The following is an 18,534-nucleotide window of genomic DNA, read 5'->3' on the forward strand; positions in this document are numbered from 1 at the left end:
GCCAATGCCTTTTTTTTATAGAAACCAGCATCCATTGGTGGAAGAAGACAACTCGCAGCTCTTTCTATGGTGTTGATGGGTGATCACTATCAATACTCTGGCGACCATGGCGACTCAATTTGTTTCCCATCTACAGGCATGTAGCCGTTTCAGTGCGGAAATCTCTTATTGGAAGCGGATTACAGAAGTGTACTTCCTTGCAAAGAAGTCATGAATTGACACATGACATGTCCATGTCAACCTGACGGACCTGTAAAATTAAATAAAATGTACTCGCGGACCGGCAAAAAATTGAAAGAAATGTAACATGATATAATAACATTTATTTTTGTAATAAATGCAATGGCGGGCACTCACTATGCTTCTAGGTAAAGAAGCACATAAAAACATTTCAAATGAGGAAAAACTATCAAATAATGTGATGGCCAAGAATTGAAACGGGTGCAAGATTCGACGGAGCGCTTTTGCGATGAATCGTAACCGGTATAGCGAAAAGTGTGATTACACAGCGCCAAGACGAAGCCGGGCGCACTTATGCAATATGATTGCGAAAGAGAAATTGCGTAATAAATCAACGCAACTACATCTTTTCGATTTCGATAAAGCGATTGAGACCACAGAAAAATAAAACGACGAAATCTCTCGTGGACGGCAAAAAAGCTTCGCGGACCCGCGGTTGGGAACCACTGCACTAGATGGTAGAAAATGTTCTTCATTGCTGTTATCCTAAATATGCTGAATATGATGCGAATCATGCTCTCAATCTACTTCACTTTCATCTTCGTTCCTAGGCAGATTATATACAAGATCGTAAACTAGTTTTTCAGACCGATCACGGTCAATAGTGTCACGACTTAACATATATCTAACAGATAATAGGTACATAGATCTAAATATAAAAACAGTGTCTCTTTAAGCCTATTTAGATATTTCACTATTCAAGTCTTTTTTCTTTGCGTTCAAACTATCCTGTCATCACTGACGTGACAATCAAAAGGGCTTGATAATAGTAAAAAAGTAACAGAAAGGAATTACTAAAGCTAGAATAAACCTTACCGGCGTCAATTCAGCAATTAGTCCACTGGCTTATAAGGAAAATGTGGCTGAATTTCACTCATCGAAATTCGAGAAACTAATTACCAATGACTACAGGACAAGACCTAGAATTTTCGATGGCTGAATTATAGAACAACTGAATAACTAAATAATAATATACAAATAAATACATATATAAACATGCTCAATTACTGAAAATATATAAACCTACACACCAGTAGATCAAGAAAAAACACAGACGACGCAGAACCTAAAAGTTTATACCTCTAAATCAGTGGCTCTTAATCTGAAAACTAAATAAAATACCAGAAAGTATATTTAATTTAGTCTAATGAAAATACATATAAAGTATATTAGTAGATGAAAAATACATATTCATCGACTCGAAATCCCCGCGGTACGGCTCCTGAAACAGTCCTCGAGATTACGCCACTCGTCAAAAGAGTCGACTTCTTCAACGGATTTGTAATGGTTTTTCTGTTGAATAAAATATTCAGTCCATGACCGATATACATATTTAAGATGGTTTCTTTATTTGTTTAGTTGTGATAAATTAAATCTGCTATTGCATCGTTAAAAGAGCACCACTGCTTCAAAATACCACGGTAATCCGCGGACATAAAAATGTGTGGCAATGTGCCCGATTACATTTTTTTTATTTGTTTTCTTGCAAATTACACCAATATGAGCTGTCCCTGCAACTCTTACCTCGCTCTATCGCATTGCTGCCACTCTATCAATTTTAAGATATCACCGTTCGAGAAATTCCTAAGTCTGCGATGAAATCCCACGGAGTGAATTTATTTCAAGTCGGTAGTTTTATAACACTACAGGTGTGCCGCACTCACAAGGTATTTATGAGATTTGCAATGTCTAAGAAAGTGTTTTTTATTTGTCGCGGTCCATCCCCAAACAAGACGTTTTCCGTTTTAATTTTTAGTTCTTTATAATGCTGCTTTTTCAAGCAAGAAATTTTTGGTTGCGGATTTACTTCTTTATTCTATCTTTAGCATCTAGTCGCTGATGATTATATAATTAAAACTAACTCGTTTTCCTCACAGGTTCATAGTTCCATTCGAGAACAAAAAAAAGTAATTATTATCGTCTTCGCACGAAAATATGTCGAGGGAAATTTCTGATTTTGGGAGAATAAACATGGAAATCAAGATTTTTACGGCCTAAATAACACGTCACCCTGACGAAAACAATTAAGATTTAAACAAAATGCAATCGCAAACGCCTTGGCGACTTTATTTTTCAGCGGTCAATGGTGGGGGAAACGTCCACATGCATAATACATATTACAGAAATAAACTGCTTTTAAATTCACATAAATTCATTCGCAATTCTCCATTCTGTAAACTGTATTTTTGAACCTGGTGGTTGTCCAAATGTATTGGTAGTGAATTTGGAAAACGTTAGGCAAGCCAAGTCTATAATTGTTGCTTAGTAAATGAACAGCAAAGTTAATCATTTTTGCAGTAAATAATTTTTGCTCAATCACTCAATAGTGATGAAGTAAACAATTGATTAAAATTTTACATGTCTTATGTAAACGTTTAAACAGAAAATACATCAGTGCATAGGTTTATTGCGTGTTTAGTTTTACTTAAAAAACAGTTTGACTTTATCAGGTATTTCAAACTGAGCAGAAAAACGAGAATGTATGATGACCACTATATGGCTTTATACATACAATAGTGAATGGCGAAGTTGTACTCCGATGCGTTTTATGCCTAAACAATCTGAGCAATCACGCTATGAGACCAACACCCTTACAGCGCCATCGTGATATATAGCAACCTGACCATCACAAAAGCATTTTTTCAAAGCAAACAGAGGGGGGGGGGGGCGAAGTTTGTGAATTGTTAAAATGGGGACGCGGCTCAAAAAGTTTAAGAACCACTGCTCTAAATGTATGATGTGCAAAGTTTGGCACACGCATTACTACCGAAATACTTCAAAATGCTGGAAAAATAAGTAAAACTTGCTAAGCTAGGCCTCGTCATCGCTACAATAACTGCCATCACAGATTTTTTCACGTCTCTCAGCCCAGCTGACACAAGATTACAATCAGCGAGATATAACCTATAAGTGACCCCGCACGGAAACTGAAACCCACCTACGAAACTCTGAATATTTCTCCGTTCGTTGAGCCACGGAAAAAATGCGTTGCAGATGAATAGTAAATCCGTTACTCAACAGCATAACCAAGGGGGACAGTATAAAAAAAAATTGACTAAAATAGAAGACGTTTTCCGCGATGTACCAAGTTTGCCCCACTATGCATTAAAGTGTTCCTCTATCATCTGTCTCTCATATCGACTATGATTTTTTTATATAAAAGCTCAAATTGCTATGAAAGACTACATATAATAGAATAAGAGATGATAGGAAATTTATTTTTATACATTTAATTCCTTTTTTTAAGCAACGCACATGTTGAACAATTGATTATTTAAAATCAAATCAAATAATATTTATCACCAATTAAGAAAATTGATTATTTCCAATAAAAAGCTTTTATTATCATAAATAGTATACAGATATTTCCCTAGAAGTGTTTTATTCTATTTCTTCAAACAGATATTTCTTTATATTCACAGTTGCAATTATGAACAATTAAAATCAAAAACAAATATTATTTGGTATCACAGAAGAATGTTGCTTAATTTCCACAAATATCAAAGGTTTGGAATTAATTGAGAAGAAGGATAAAACCTTTATGTGCGTATGTAGTATAAAACTATAATATTTCCTAAAACAATATTCTCTTACTTTTCATAAATAGGTTATTTTTTCACATGCATAGTTACTGGGCAAACGAATAAAACCAGAGCAAATATTATTGAAATAACTCAAGAAAATTGATAAATTTTAATAAAAAACACAGGTTTCCCACAAATATTAATTAATTAAGATACTAACCGTATCATTTAACCTAATAAAGTATATATTGTATGTAGATAAAACATTTTCTATTCTATTCCATATTCTATTCATGGAGTTGGTATTTTATCATATACATAGTTTATAGGAACATTGATTATTTCCAATTAAAAAACATGGCTAGTTCAATTTGCAATTGAATAGGCAAATAAGTAAAACTTTATATAGGCATATATAATATATGGGTATATAAACTTATATTTCACTATGACCATAGATACTTGAAGCAAAAACAGTTAAAAGCTGAAATATGATAATTATTTTATTTTCAATAAAAATTAGACTTTTTCATAGTTGTATACAGTATATATCGGTGAAATATTTCATATTGCGTTATCATCCTATTTCATCAAATGAGTATTTTTGCATGTGCATAGTTGCTGGGAACATAAAAAATAAAATCATTATAAATTTTATTCAATATTGCTTGGAAAAATTATTATTTCCAATAAATATAATTTTTGATCAATTCGTAATTGATTATGCAAATAGGTAAAACTTTTATAGCTATTTAAGGTAAATATTTTTTGCATGTTACTATTATATTTCATCGAACTGATATTTGTTCTTACGCATAGCTACTTAAAACATAAACAATTAAAGTCTAAACGAATAATATTCAAAATACCTGAAAAAGGGATAATTATTTCTAATGAAAAACGCAGGTTTCTATCAATTTTTAATTGATCACGTAAATATATAAAGGTGTTATAGGAATATATTGTATTTTGGTGGAACATTTTCTAGCACATTTATTTCATTTTATGAATCTGATATTTTTCTGTATGCATAATTGCTAGAAACCAACCACTTAGCAACGAAACAAATATTATTGAATATCACTAAACAAAATTGGTTATTTTCAATGAACAAAAGCACAGGTGTTCATCAACTTGTGATTGATCAAGCAAATAGATATAAATATTACACGTATATGTCGTATAAAGATGAATTATTTATTTAGCACGACATTGTCCTTTTTCATTAAACTTTTATTTCTTCATAAGTATTGTTGGTGGGAATTGAATCTACGTTTTCATACTTGTAATGCACGTTGAGATAACCTCCAGAATCTGAGAAAAAGTGTTGATTACTTTGAAATCAATTATGTATTACCACATTCAGATTCTATTATCCTAAGGGTTTCTAAACTCAGATACTTTTCAATTTATAATGTCAACTGGTTGAACTATGTTTGCCCTAACATTTCTTGCTTCGAAGATACTATCGACTAGTAAGAGCAATTAAAAAGTGCAGAAGCACAGAAAAAATAGGAAAAAGTAGTTTGTATTGTATCTAACCTTGGCTTCTTACTGGGGGCGATTGAATTCCAATAGGGTTAGTCGAAGGTTGCTCATAAGTATGATCGTCATTTTCTTCTTTTCGAACATTTCGTCTTGAATAAGATTTGAAATAACATGGTAAATTTAGTGAAAACAATTGAGAACATATAATAAAAAATTGTATAGTAATACCTCCTGGAGTTATCATACACAATCATGAAATATATTATTGACTATTTTATTAGGCAGTCAGAATATTTTGAGATTTACTATTCGTTTTCCTATTCCAGCGATGCCATGGTATAGTGCATTTGCTTATAATTCCCAATTAGGATCAGAAAAATGCATGCGAAATAAATAACTTAAGTATTACCATGCCTATTAAGTCGTATAATTTAGTGATGAAGGCATCCTTACTTTTTCCTGACTAATAGGAAAATCAGTACAACAACGACTGCAATCATATATATATATATATATATGGACTAGAATTCAAATTACCTTTTCCGTAAGCAAACGACAATTATAATGATCAGAATCAATAACACTAGAGCAATAACAACTCCGACTATCCATATCATGCTGTTACCTGAAAATAAGTTGTCAGTTTAGCGATTCTAAACCTTTACCACGTTTAACGATTATGGGGCGCCAATTAAGATTAATATTGTAAGAGATCCGAGAGTCTTACTGCACACTACCAAAATGTATGTCTGTAACACTTCGTATATCCTTTGTCAGACTTTTCCAGGAAATCTTATTTCAATTACATAGTTTACTACAGAAAAACTGTTGAATCACGTATAACAATTTGATAAAGAAACTTTTTCTGGTAAATACTTTGCGCTCGCAGTAGGGTAATACACATTTCGTTATAGACTGAAATCAAATCGATCAGTGATAGAATATCCTGATCACTAGATGGTTTATTTAACAACTGGTGAGTTACTGGTACTTCCACAGGTAACGCCATTATCCCAGGAACCATTGAACGGTGTTTCACACTGAGATATAAGGATGCCCAAAAAGCCTCTTTGTAATTTAAAAAATGTATCTGTGCACCTTGCACCCATTTTCAGCATTGGTAACAAAATACAAAATACTGATTGGCAGATTACCTTCAGCCTTCTTGTGTTCGAAAGATACTGATGAACTTTGTTTTAGCCAAACCTTTGTTCCATTTGTTGTTGAGGTAACTGCATAGTAGCTGTAATTGAACATCTTCGTGTTACAGTGAAAACAGAGCTAGAAAGAACTAACGGCATACAAAACGTTTTCACTGTGTTTCATGTTTAACTGTTCAAATGAGGTTTTGTTAACTGGATACATTCAACAAGAAATGCTCGAATATATATATATGGACGCATGAGTTGGATGACCCGCTCAATGTCGACAAAAGTTGCCGAATGTATAAAAAATTGTAACAATGGTAGTATGAAGGTATGTACTAGATGTTATTCAACGGTGTATGCTAAATAGAAAAAAGAGCAAAATATTAAGTAAAACATCGGGTACCGTAGGACTATGAAAGTAAATGAAAATAGCAATCTTATAACTTCTTCGGCCTTTGAGTGCTGAAAATTTGATCGATTACTTAAACATAATAATATATAGAATCGATGAATTCCCTATGCAATTTAACAAAATTTTAGGACTTTATGGACATCCTACATTCTTTCACTTCGTGTCCAATAAATAAATAGAAACAACCAAAAATGTCATTCACAATACCACAACACTAAATGATATAAAGATATTCCAAAAATTGGCATTAAAATTTGGGACAAAATACCCGCTTTAGAAGCTATTAGGACATATGGAAAAGGTAATGTTATTCTTAGAAACGACTCTTTAACCTTGACGTACTATAATGTGAAGTGTGATTAGGCCAAGAGTATACCGATAGAGAATATCGTTTCCTGTTTTAATTAGACTATTATTGCTTCCGGTATTGCTTTGATAATGATTTCACAAGTAAGTAATGAGGATGGAGCAAAGGTGGGCAAGATTTTTGGACCACGGGGCCAAATTTGGTTTAGTTGGGTCGTGGCAGCATCAGGGGTGCCAGATTGAATTACCAAAAGGGTCGGATTTGGCCCCAAAGGCTGTAGTTTGCCCATGTAGACCTAAATATGGTGCGCCTGGAACTTCTATTGGGTCGCTTGTTTTTTTTTTTCTCTAGTAAATTTTATTGTTTATTTTGTAATTGACGTTAAAGTGGAGCTCAATAGCATATTATTGGTAGTTTCACAGCGTAACATTGGAAAGCATCTTTTTTGCCTGAGTTTGAAGTAATTTCTGGTAAAACTAATGCTATTTAAAAATTATTATTATTATTCTGTTTTAGTCATTTATTTTTAGGCCACAAAAGCACCGCGTTTAGTATTTGAGTATATACTTCGGTCTCAGGTTTTCACAAAATTTATTTTTCCAAAATTTGGGTCGCTCGAAGAAAAGGTTGGGAACCACTGCAATGGAGTATGGGTAAGAATATACGAAAAAATTTGAAACTTCTTGCCAATACACCAATACTATTACAGCAGAGTACTTTTTTCTAAAAATAACATTATTATTTTTTGCCTCCGGCAATAGTTGAAAGCGGCTGGTCAAGTACTTGGAGAAAAAAAGATCTTTATTCAAACAACAACAACGCTAACAGCAACAACAACATGAATGCCAATAAATCAACTAGAATAGAGCGAAACTACCCACTCGCGCTCACGAGCGCATGTGACTTAGTATCTAAACATGTTCACTTCTAACACTCGGGTCACGGCTAAAATTAAAGTGTTCTAGAAAAGTGAAGGACTTCAATCATCTTACGTATAGGTCGAACCCATTTCCAATTCTAAATTCTTCCCTTTGATTGGTTGCATGGTCGAGCGTCTCTTCCGTGATGAATCTGTAGACGATGTCGAAGATGGAATGTCACAGGTACTCGAAGTGCCATCTCCGAGTGTTTTTTCTACCACGGATCCTTTTATTGTAGATCTGAAATTGAAATAGAGATCAATCAGATACTGTCATTAGTTTCATTATGAAGATGAAATGTGTCCATAAAGTTCCTTTACAATTTCAATTTTGTTATGAAGTCAATATATGGTATAGATAAATTCACGTTGCAATTTTAAAAAATATTAGAACTGCATGGACGCCCTATACGTTGCCTGCTCTTCACGCGAAATAAATTCAACTTTCAATGTAGTCTCCCTGCTTTCTTTTTATGAGAGTAGCTGGCTAGTTATTTGTTTCAAAAGCATAGGCTTGGTGGCGAAGAAAGTCTCAACCGACTAGCACTTGCGCGAACCACCCAGAGACGACGAGGAATCGAGCTATTCTCTTGCACATAATTACACATTCAATGTGATTCCAACCTGTGAATCCACGCTTGGTAGCCAGAGGTTAGATGGCGAGCGTATTTCTAACGCTCATCATTTCCAAAGTCTTGGGTGTAATGTATATGGAATTGTGCATTCACAATTTCGACTTATTTGCAGTTCCGCGATATTGAAATAATAATTTTTATGAACACGATTTACCGTTGTATAGCCATTGCTAAATACTCTTTGCCATCGGATGCGTCAGCCAATGAGGCTTCCGATGCTCGTTCAAGCTGATCTGTTGTAACCTGAGCATCTTCTGATGTGTTGCCACCATATTTCATAACGATGAATATGCAGCTGTTAAAAATTGGTAAATGCTTAAATCAAATTTAACGCATATAGTAATTTGTGTATTTAATTTGTCCTGCCGTGTCATTTATAAGTTAAACGTCATGCCCTGACGGTATGATCCGCAGATGGTAATTATAGAAGTGGTTTGTTCACAAAACTATTGGTTTGTAGAACTTTTGTAACCTTGATCAATGCCCATTTCACTGCTTTGAATTTGCGATCATTACTATAATAAAATACTGCACCAAAATTACTTCTAATTCGTGCTGGTGTTAGGCTGGCATATTCAGTGTTGAATTGTGTAAGACAATTTATTTTGAATTGTGCTATGATACAAAAATATTACAATACACAGGACCAGCACAAAAGGCGGGATATTCAGAAAAGTTGCCTGAAACTGGGGTCAATACTGTTTTTGTTTGTAGCGTACCGGTAGCCCAGTTACTGAATGTGTATGCGTGATTTTGACAGTTTCGTTGTTTGAATTTTTACAATTTGTTACTTGTAAGCCACGTACGCCAGAAGGGTGCTTAACGTTAACGTAAATTCATTTCTAATTTTTTAAACTGAAACCTATATTTAGACAAACAGCGCACGAACTCTCTATGACAATATGGCCAATAAAGACAGCCGTGATGATTGTAAATGTAGGCACCGAATTTGAAATCGATAAATTTAAAATATATATCACATCTCTGGTCTTTGGACTTTGGATGCATCCCGCTTTGAGGTCACAAAAACATGGTAACCCTATACATGAATGTACCATGTAAAAAATTTAATACATGTGTAAAACACAATGCGGGATTTAAGCTTATGATAGTACACAAATATACCTGAAATAAATACGATGAAATACTCTAAAAAAGACGTCATGCTGGGCAAGAATGTAATATTACATGCTGTGGAAATACGAACAATAAAGTGTTACACATTTGTCCCTGCATGCTAGGTCTTACCCACGAAATTATCACGTAGGATAGGTATACACACATTACGCTAAACCTAGGCAACAACAAAATAAACCTATCTAAAATATAACACGAGTGATATATACATTTGACGTCAAACCCATAGCAAAATACGCAAATTGATACACTGCACAGTCGTTAGTCACTGTTAGCACAATAATTGACGTTTGGCTTATTAGTTGATTATCTTGATTATCTTAGAGAGTGTGTGATTAATTTTACCAAGTGTTAAGTGACTTCGTTCTTTGCCAGAAATAGCATCGGCATGAAAACATATGTAAATATGCCATCAAAACATTTTGATAATGATAGACTCACACTAACATAACAATATACTATGACTGGTCCATATCCCACAGTTCATTTAAAGTTTTTATATTCCTTTTAACGCACCCACAATTAATAAATTTCCAATAAATACAGGCTTGCATGCTTTTAAATGGGGTTTAGATGACTAACTGAAAATCCGTACAAAAACTAATAAGTTATCAAAACATTTTGATATTGAGATATGTACACTAATGTAACAATATAAATTGATTAGTGCATCCCCCACATATCATCAAAAACCTGCATATACCTACTGACATTTTGCGCATTTGTTGGGAGCATTGCATAGGCTTGCATGAGTATGAAATGGGATGTAGATAATAATAATTGTCAATGAATTATATCAAACATTAACCTGGTAATAATACAACGAAATATTACAAGCAAAATCCCCCCCCCCCCCTCCACAAGAACTTCAAAGTCCCTCCTCTGGAAAGCATTCTTTCGTGGTTAGAAATTTTTTCCCTGGATTAGAATGAATGTATTCTGATAGGATTTGGAACCTCTTACCCAGTGGTGGGCAAACTACGGCCCTCGAGCCGGATCCGGCCCATCGAGGTGTTTCATTCGGCCTACTTGTGTCTGAAATTACGACTATAGTTTTCATTGATATAAATTTTGAAAATAATAATGAAAATACCGTCATAATGACTACAATTGTTGAATTGTGCTTATTATTAATTTATAAACGCCAAGGCTGTTTCAAATGAACTGTTTTATTCATAGTTTTTCATATTGAGTTTTGAGTCTTCGGCTTAGTAACCAAGGTCATTATCTGTAACCCACTCAGGAAAGTAATTACCCACCCTTGCGCCTTACCTAATTGGGCCGTTGGTCTCGTCTGGCATAGTAATTTGTATTGTTCGCGTTTGCGAATTTCCTGTTGGTGGAATCGTTGAAGGTGGGGGAACATTTTCTGGAGCTACAAAGAAAAACGAGCAATATTAGAAAAAACAAGACAACGCTGCTATTGGTTAATCAATACCTAAAGTATACTTTGTGGAAGTTATCGTTGTGCATTTAATCAAAAAATTTTGTGCATTTGTTAAGTTGAGAAATCGATTAGGTAGACTCAGTTGTTCTCAAACGGCAGGCGCGCTCCACAAGGGGGGTAGACAATTTTTGAGAAGGTACGGAGCTAAATAAGAATGTTTGTTAGATTTGATTTTGCCTGACCTAAATTGGATATCACATTTTTATTTTGGATATTTACGTTCCATCCACGTATTTTCAACGTGTTTTTCCAATAAAACATATTTCCGCCTTACTATTGTTAACTAGTTATTTTTGAAGTGCTTTTGTGAGGGGGCGCAGCTTAAACAGTTAGAGATCCACTGGCCGATAGATGTTTTTATATTTCAAATATTTATCGACTTCGCCTCATTAAAGGAACGGTCTAGTATATAACAGTATTAGTTAATACTGCACACAGGTAGGTACTCTAATTTGAAAATTCTTAATCTATATTCCGTTAATCTCTGATAGTTTTACTGAATACCGATTAACTGAGCAATTTTACCTTTCATCAGTACTTGACACGAAAAATTGTGACAAATCAATACGGCAGTCGCGGTCCATCGGGTCAATTAGTGTAAACAATGCATTTCAGCGGGGGGAGCCACTATCGACGGGTTGCAGGCTGCAGCTGCAGTAGTCAAGTTAGCGAGAGTTTGATTGAGTTGTGCAGATGATTAGTATAATCTAATTCTAACAGGGTGACAGGGCTGTTCCTTATTTGGTTTCCTATTTATCTGTGTAAATAATTGAAGTGGCCTAAGCTCTATTTCGCGATGTGCTCCAGAATATTTAATTCCGCCTAAACCAATAAGATCAAAATATGCATTTATATCCTAGATTATAATTATTCACGGCCATAGTTTGTCATATGATCAGGACAGGTATTTTTAGTTCGGGTGTAAATTTGTTTTGCCCTTGGGATAACTATTGCAAATAAGAATATTAAACTTCTCCCTACTACGGGAGTTGACTGCCGGCTTCCAGTACATGACCACGTGTTGCTGTAGGGGAAGACAGACCGTACTTGATTACAGTCTCATATAACAGTAGTGTGAAATTACTATTGCCTAGTAACCCCTTCCTGATTGTATTTACTTGACCTGCTCCAAGTCTTGCGCCGTTACGCATTTAATGGCGTGATCTGTACTACTTTGATTCTATGTGATTTCAGTAGTTAGTCGTATTTTATTAGTATCACTCAGTCACTTTTACCAAATGCGGGGCTACTTTACTTGTGAGCCAGTACACGCTCTAAGTAATATATATCGCTCTAAGTAAAGTTTGCATAAATATATTTATGATTTAACTGTATTAATTTAATTATTTATTTCCAGATTTCTTTAAAATACAAATAATTTTTTTGATTCGGGCTTTGAGCTTGGACTTACCAGTTCACGGTGGAAATGGTATTCGACAAGTGAGCCCCGTTAACAAATCTTCGTTGAATAAGGCTTTGTCATGCTTGGATTTATCAGGAGATGCAAATATTTTAGCGACATGGGACAACAAGGAAAATCGTTTAAGTCTGCAAGGTTAGTGCAATTTCATTATCATAAATAACTTATTTTACCTGCTATATCTGTGGCACATTTCCCAACTGCTGTTATTCTATCGCTTTCGCCCGCGCAACTCATTGCTTTAACGAAAAAAGTGTAATTACGATTTGGCTTCGTTTTAACTTGAACACGGTAAGAATCCAATTCTGTTGCTTTGTATGTATAGTTTGTGCTAAGTATTTGTTGCGTTAAACTTGGCGACAGTTGGACAAGTTTAGCTTCTTCGTCAACCTTTAAAAAAAATGTTTTGAATGCATAGACTATCTGAAACAAGTTAACTTGAAGTAAGTTAGGCAGCTTTTATAAAAGCGTCAAGAGATAACTGATACGATAGAAATATCGCACGCAGAAACTGACTTATAGTTACTAAAGGTACAAAAGTAGAAGCCGATTGGCATTAGAATCAACAATATATATATATGAAGAGTTTATGTGGGTATTTTTAATTAATTCATTCTTAAATTATCTAATTTTCATTTGTTCTTGTTCACGGGATCGCTCTGTTTAGCATCCCGGTAAATTTTATATATAAAATTCTTTTGTAATATTAGCATTGAAGGCTTCATATTGTATTTCAGGCATTATTTAGTTTTTAGAATGAATTAAACTGGCTGATTGACTTTGGTGCAAGTTCTTTGGTGCCATGACTCTATTCACCTGCAAATTTTGTATGCTCGATGTATAGTAGAAAATAAATTTAATGATAACGTAGTACTAGATGTCAGATCACAATAACTTATGAAGGCACCATAGCGCATTTCTCACATAACGTGCCCTCTTAATTGTCGAATGTACATTCTATCATGTTTAATACGGCATTATGACATTATTATAATATGAACAATTTACTATGTATATACGAATTAATAATTACATTCGTAAAAATCAAAATTTTCGGAGATATTCCACGATATTGGTAATTACCTTCAATGACGTATCCGCTTTCTGTATTGACCCCGACCACGACCAGGTGATGTTGCATTGTTGATCAGAGATTTTTTCAACTCGGGCGTCGGTAACCGGATCCGGTATCCCAATCCCAGTTTTTATTACTGTTTGTGCGTGGATTTTTGTTATGCACTCATCTGGACAAACGGTTATCTAAAACGATATCTGGTTTATCAACTTTCAGACTATGACATTAAGAAGAATTACATAATTTGGTACTACGTATGACTCTATGAAGACACATTTGCTGAATCAGCATCCGGAAGCCTGTGTATATCACAATGGCATCGTTTCAAATTTCATATTATTTAAAAAAGGTTGGTATTCAAAAGAAAACATCGGACGGAAAGCGATCTCTCACTTTTGTGAACATGTCACACAATTTATTTTCATCAATTATGATTCTATCTATTTTTAAAGTGTAACCTTTTAGCCTAATTCAATCAATAACGGTTTTGAGGCGGTTGAGTTATTAACTCTCAATTAAGTGCTTGTAGAAACACATCATATACATAAATACAACTAAGTCTACATTATTTTACCTTGATGGTATAGTTGGTGTGAGGAGCAAGCTTTTCAATTGTGGTGGTTTCATATGTTTGTGCTGTTATGTTTCGTGTGTAATTAGCTATGGTGTCACCTTCGCGAGTTACTGAGATCCTGAAAAAAATCGACAATGCTTTACTCAAAGGTAGAGAAATTGCAAAAAAGTATTCATGTCATTTTTTCACAAATTCAATGATAATCACACAAATCATTACGTAAACGTTGAAAGAATTAAATTTGAGGAATTGTGACGCAAACCTTGGTAATTTTGAAATTTTTATCAATGTCAACTTGCTTAGCGCAATGAAACTTTATTGCAAAATGGTTGAATTTGGATTTTTTATTGATTTTGGGGGATATGTAGGTCGCTTAATACCACGGCGAACGACAGCCTTTCATCCGATTATCTATTCATAATCGTATATGATATTAATTAGCCAATTCGATATGATTCACTGTAACTGATAACTTAATGTAACTGAGCTTGTGATATGATACAGGAATAGAGGTAACTTGCAAGTTTACGTAATACATGCAACTAGAGAATTATTTATAAGCAAAAGGCGGTCGTTAAATTTTTGTTTTGCCCACCACCTCCGCAGGATGTATTTTATCTAGGGCTGGAAATGCCGTACACAAACATTCCAGCTCATCCTGATATATCAGCTTCTAATATGCAATGACTGTTTGTACAGAGATTTGTTTAGTTAGACGTTAGAGGGACAAAATAAAAAAATGTCATTTTTTATGAATATAATTCATTATCATTGAATAATTTCTTTAGATCAAAATTGATTTGCAACATTTTTGCAAATCATTTGTTACCTGTGAACGATGCCGATGGTTTGATTGTTAGGTTTCCATTCAATTGTAACCTTTCCTTCAATACTGCATTCTTCTACTTTGCGATTTAGTATGACAGGTGATCCGTACACTGTAAAGTGATATTTTTTATTATAAATTAGAAGCAGTGGCGGCGCGTGGTCATTTTGACAACCGGGGCAAGCTACTGCGGGACCAAGTCACCCCCATCTACGGGGACAGGATGAGCGCTGTAAGTTCTCCAATCATTTTATGAGTATAAAAACCATTCCATCGGTAACAACCAATCGGCAAAAGCGACAATTTTTAACGATAAGAAAGTGTCTTCAAAACCGGTCCAAGTCAAGGGATTAATAAATATAGACATAGTTTATTTTGAAACCTCTTTCAAAAGGAAAGGCAATATTTACCCAGATAAATACAATGACATATTAACAGAAACTTCGGGAAAGCAGACAAAACCTAAAATAAGGTTTTAAACGTTACTATGAAGAAAGGAAAGTTAATGCAAAGATAAGGACATGCGTCGCTCACTCATAGATATATATGCTGCTAGACTTCTACTGCTTGAACATATATGCAACACGCCGCGGTTTCTTGGAAGCAAAATGCTCAATAACGCGCTGATTAAAGTCATGCATCCCAGAAATAATATACGTTTTAATACGCTTCAGCGTGCTGAATGTTCGCTCTGCGTCGGCGGAAGAAATAGGCGTCGTCAAAATGATGTCCAGAAATTTTGCAGACGCCGCAAAGGTAGTTACTAGAGTGTTATCTATGAGGAACCCATAGAGCGCGCAAGTTGATGTGATGTTCAAAAAAGTTTGATTGGTGTATATACATCGCAATTCATTTTCCAATTTACCCACGTTTATCATGGGGTAAAATTTGAAGACAGTAGCCAACAAATGGATGGGAAATTGACGTGCAAATTTTTGGGGTTCATCAAAGAGAACGCGGCAAGGTGTTCAGTGCGCAGACGATCGCCTATTTGATTCACCAGAATGTCACAGCATTCCTTTGCAGACAAAATCAAACGCTGCGTTGTTTGCCCGCGGCGTAAAGAAGCACTCCATGTGTCGTCGTATTTTATTGTTTCCCGGATACGAGATACAGCATCGCAGAAGTCTGAAATACACGACTGCACAGACGCTCCATCCATTAGCCTTGGCTGCAATGCGCCGTATAATACATCCACGTGATAGAATATTGTGGAGAAAAAAGCGAGAAAAAATGAAAACTCACCATCTTCTAGCAGACGCTTTAGACCTGCCGCCTCCCTCACAGAGCGTTCGTCCCAACCGGAGAGATCTGAATGCCATTGAAACACTCCATGAGCTCAGACCTAATTTCGGACACGCCCTGCACCACGCGTGATTGGAAGTTCCAACGTGTTGGTGCACAAGCTGGGAGACGGCGGCTACATATCTGGCGAAGGAGGTCAGAGCGCTTCGGCAAAACGGAAAAAAATGAAGAAAACCCGAAACATTTGCAAAAAATATACGGACGAGAGGGGTATCAAGACACATATTTTTAATAACGAGGTTAAATTGATGTGCATAACAATGTAAAAAATGCGCATGAGGAAAATCTTCTTTTATATAAACTTGAACACCATGTTTCGACCCACTCATGACTGCCGCGCCGTCATAAGTTTGAGCTATCAATTTTGACTTCGCGTTGTAAGGCTGTAACACTTCTTTCAGTACAGCCGATATCCCGCAAGCCGTGCGATCAACGATTGGTACAAAAGCTGTGAAATCTCTCGGCAAACCGGAAAATCACAGCCAGTTTGGAAACGCACGTGATGTCAGTTGTCTCGTCAGACTGAATCGAAAGGAACTGGCAATTCTCAATTTCCAGAGCCAAATGTTGTAAATAAATTTTATACATTGAGTCTAGCAAATCATTTTGGATATCCTTAGATGTCCCTTTCGAAACAGTTGCGGCATCAAGATGATCTCTCAATACTGTATCTAGGGATGCGGTGTATTCCACCATATCCAAAAATACCCCTCTATTAGAAGAGCCAGCCCGTTCATCGTGTCCACGGAGGGACAGCTCGTGACAACCAATGAACTTCAAGACATCTATCAATCGACCGAAAACTTGGCGGTTTTTCTCGACGTTTCGGTTGTGCCGACGAATAGAAACCGCGCGTCCTTCATCCAACTGTGCTGCAATATTAACATTTCCGAATGTTCGGTATTTTACTGCATTGTCCAGATGCTCCATAGAAGATTGATGATCCCTGGCACGCTCGGAAAGATGTTTAGGATCTCTAAAACCAAATTTACACCAACGTGAGTCACGGGCGGTAGCAAAAAGTAGGCAATAAAAACAAAAAAGTGCATTTTTGTCCTCGCTGTAACACAACCATTCGTGTTTTTTATACCAAGTTTCTGCGCAGAATGTACGCCGACGCTTTCCTCCGTCATGGGATTGTTCCAGTGAACAATTTTTTGGTTGATAAGGCCCAAGACGTTGTACCTCTAATTTTTGTTCCAGCGGCAGCTGCGAAAACGGAGTGCGAAGTAGTGCATCAACCTTATTCATTATGAGGTCTAAGGCTGAGAAATGCGAAGCCGGAAAGAAGTGAGGAGCTCAAAAGGAATGTGGAAAATCGAAAGCAAATGGACTAAAGGTCTCTAACTGATTCAAATAGCGAAACAAGCGACAAAAACGAAGGCGAGGAAACTATCAACTCTTCAAGCAACCAACGAACGAGAAGGAATGCGTGAATATGTCAACACGTTGTTGTGGGAAACGTCGGCATTGTATCGTCATTATTTCGGGGCTAGCCCCGATCGGCCCCGAGGATTTAGTAAAAGAAACAGAAAACAAACGAGACAAACGCGGCGAGTGGAAGATAAAAGAGAGAATACGATATACAATGAGCAACCGGGGCAAAATCGGTCAAATTTTTTTTTTTACCGAAAAAACAACCGGGGCATTGCCCCGGTTGGCCCTATTGACGCGCCGCCACTGATTAGAAGTATTACTGTTTTTGATATTATCATTTTTTCTTTATGCTCAATGTATAGGTATGCGACATTATTTGTAGTATAATACCAATCTATATATTCAAATACAAATACAATTTGGGTTACAGTATTGTTGTTCCCCTTTGCACAAATAACTTTTAGTTATATAGAGCTTGGTTTAACTTATATATTTTGACCCCTTGAACTTCAGGATTTGTTTCTCCCCAAAACTGCTGTTATAAAAAAGTTTGATAAAAATTTTAATTTCAATCCTGTGCATTTCAACAGATCGTACGTAATGTAGTGAAATTATTGATATAATGATTTTGCGCTTTTGGGAGTTAGCTTGCGCTCAATAGTTTTCTTATCAACCGTGAATCAACCTTATTGAATTGATT

General features: G+C 35.6%; 1 protein-coding gene across 2 annotated transcripts in view; it reads right to left on the reverse strand.

Moving 5' to 3' along the window:
* The window catches only part of LOC120336894 (receptor-type tyrosine-protein phosphatase F-like), a 68,957-nt gene that overhangs the window by 43,011 nt on the left and 7,412 nt on the right, over nt 1-18,534 (reverse strand). Inside the window, exons 7-8 of one of the 2 annotated variants that reach the window (XM_078109835.1) lie at nt 15,156-15,264; nt 14,327-14,444 (exon numbers count right to left, since the gene is read on the reverse strand). The exons of the other annotated variant lie outside the window; for it this stretch is intronic. Coding sequence (XP_077965961.1) covers nt 14,327-14,444; nt 15,156-15,264 — 227 coding nt within the window. The remainder of the gene's footprint in view (nt 1-14,326; nt 14,445-15,155; nt 15,265-18,534) is intronic. 2 annotated transcript variants of the gene reach the window in all.

The sequence above is a fragment of the Styela clava genome, chromosome 2 (assembly GCF_964204865.1).
Source record: "Styela clava chromosome 2, kaStyClav1.hap1.2, whole genome shotgun sequence".
Lineage (NCBI taxonomy): Eukaryota > Metazoa > Chordata > Ascidiacea > Stolidobranchia > Styelidae > Styela > Styela clava.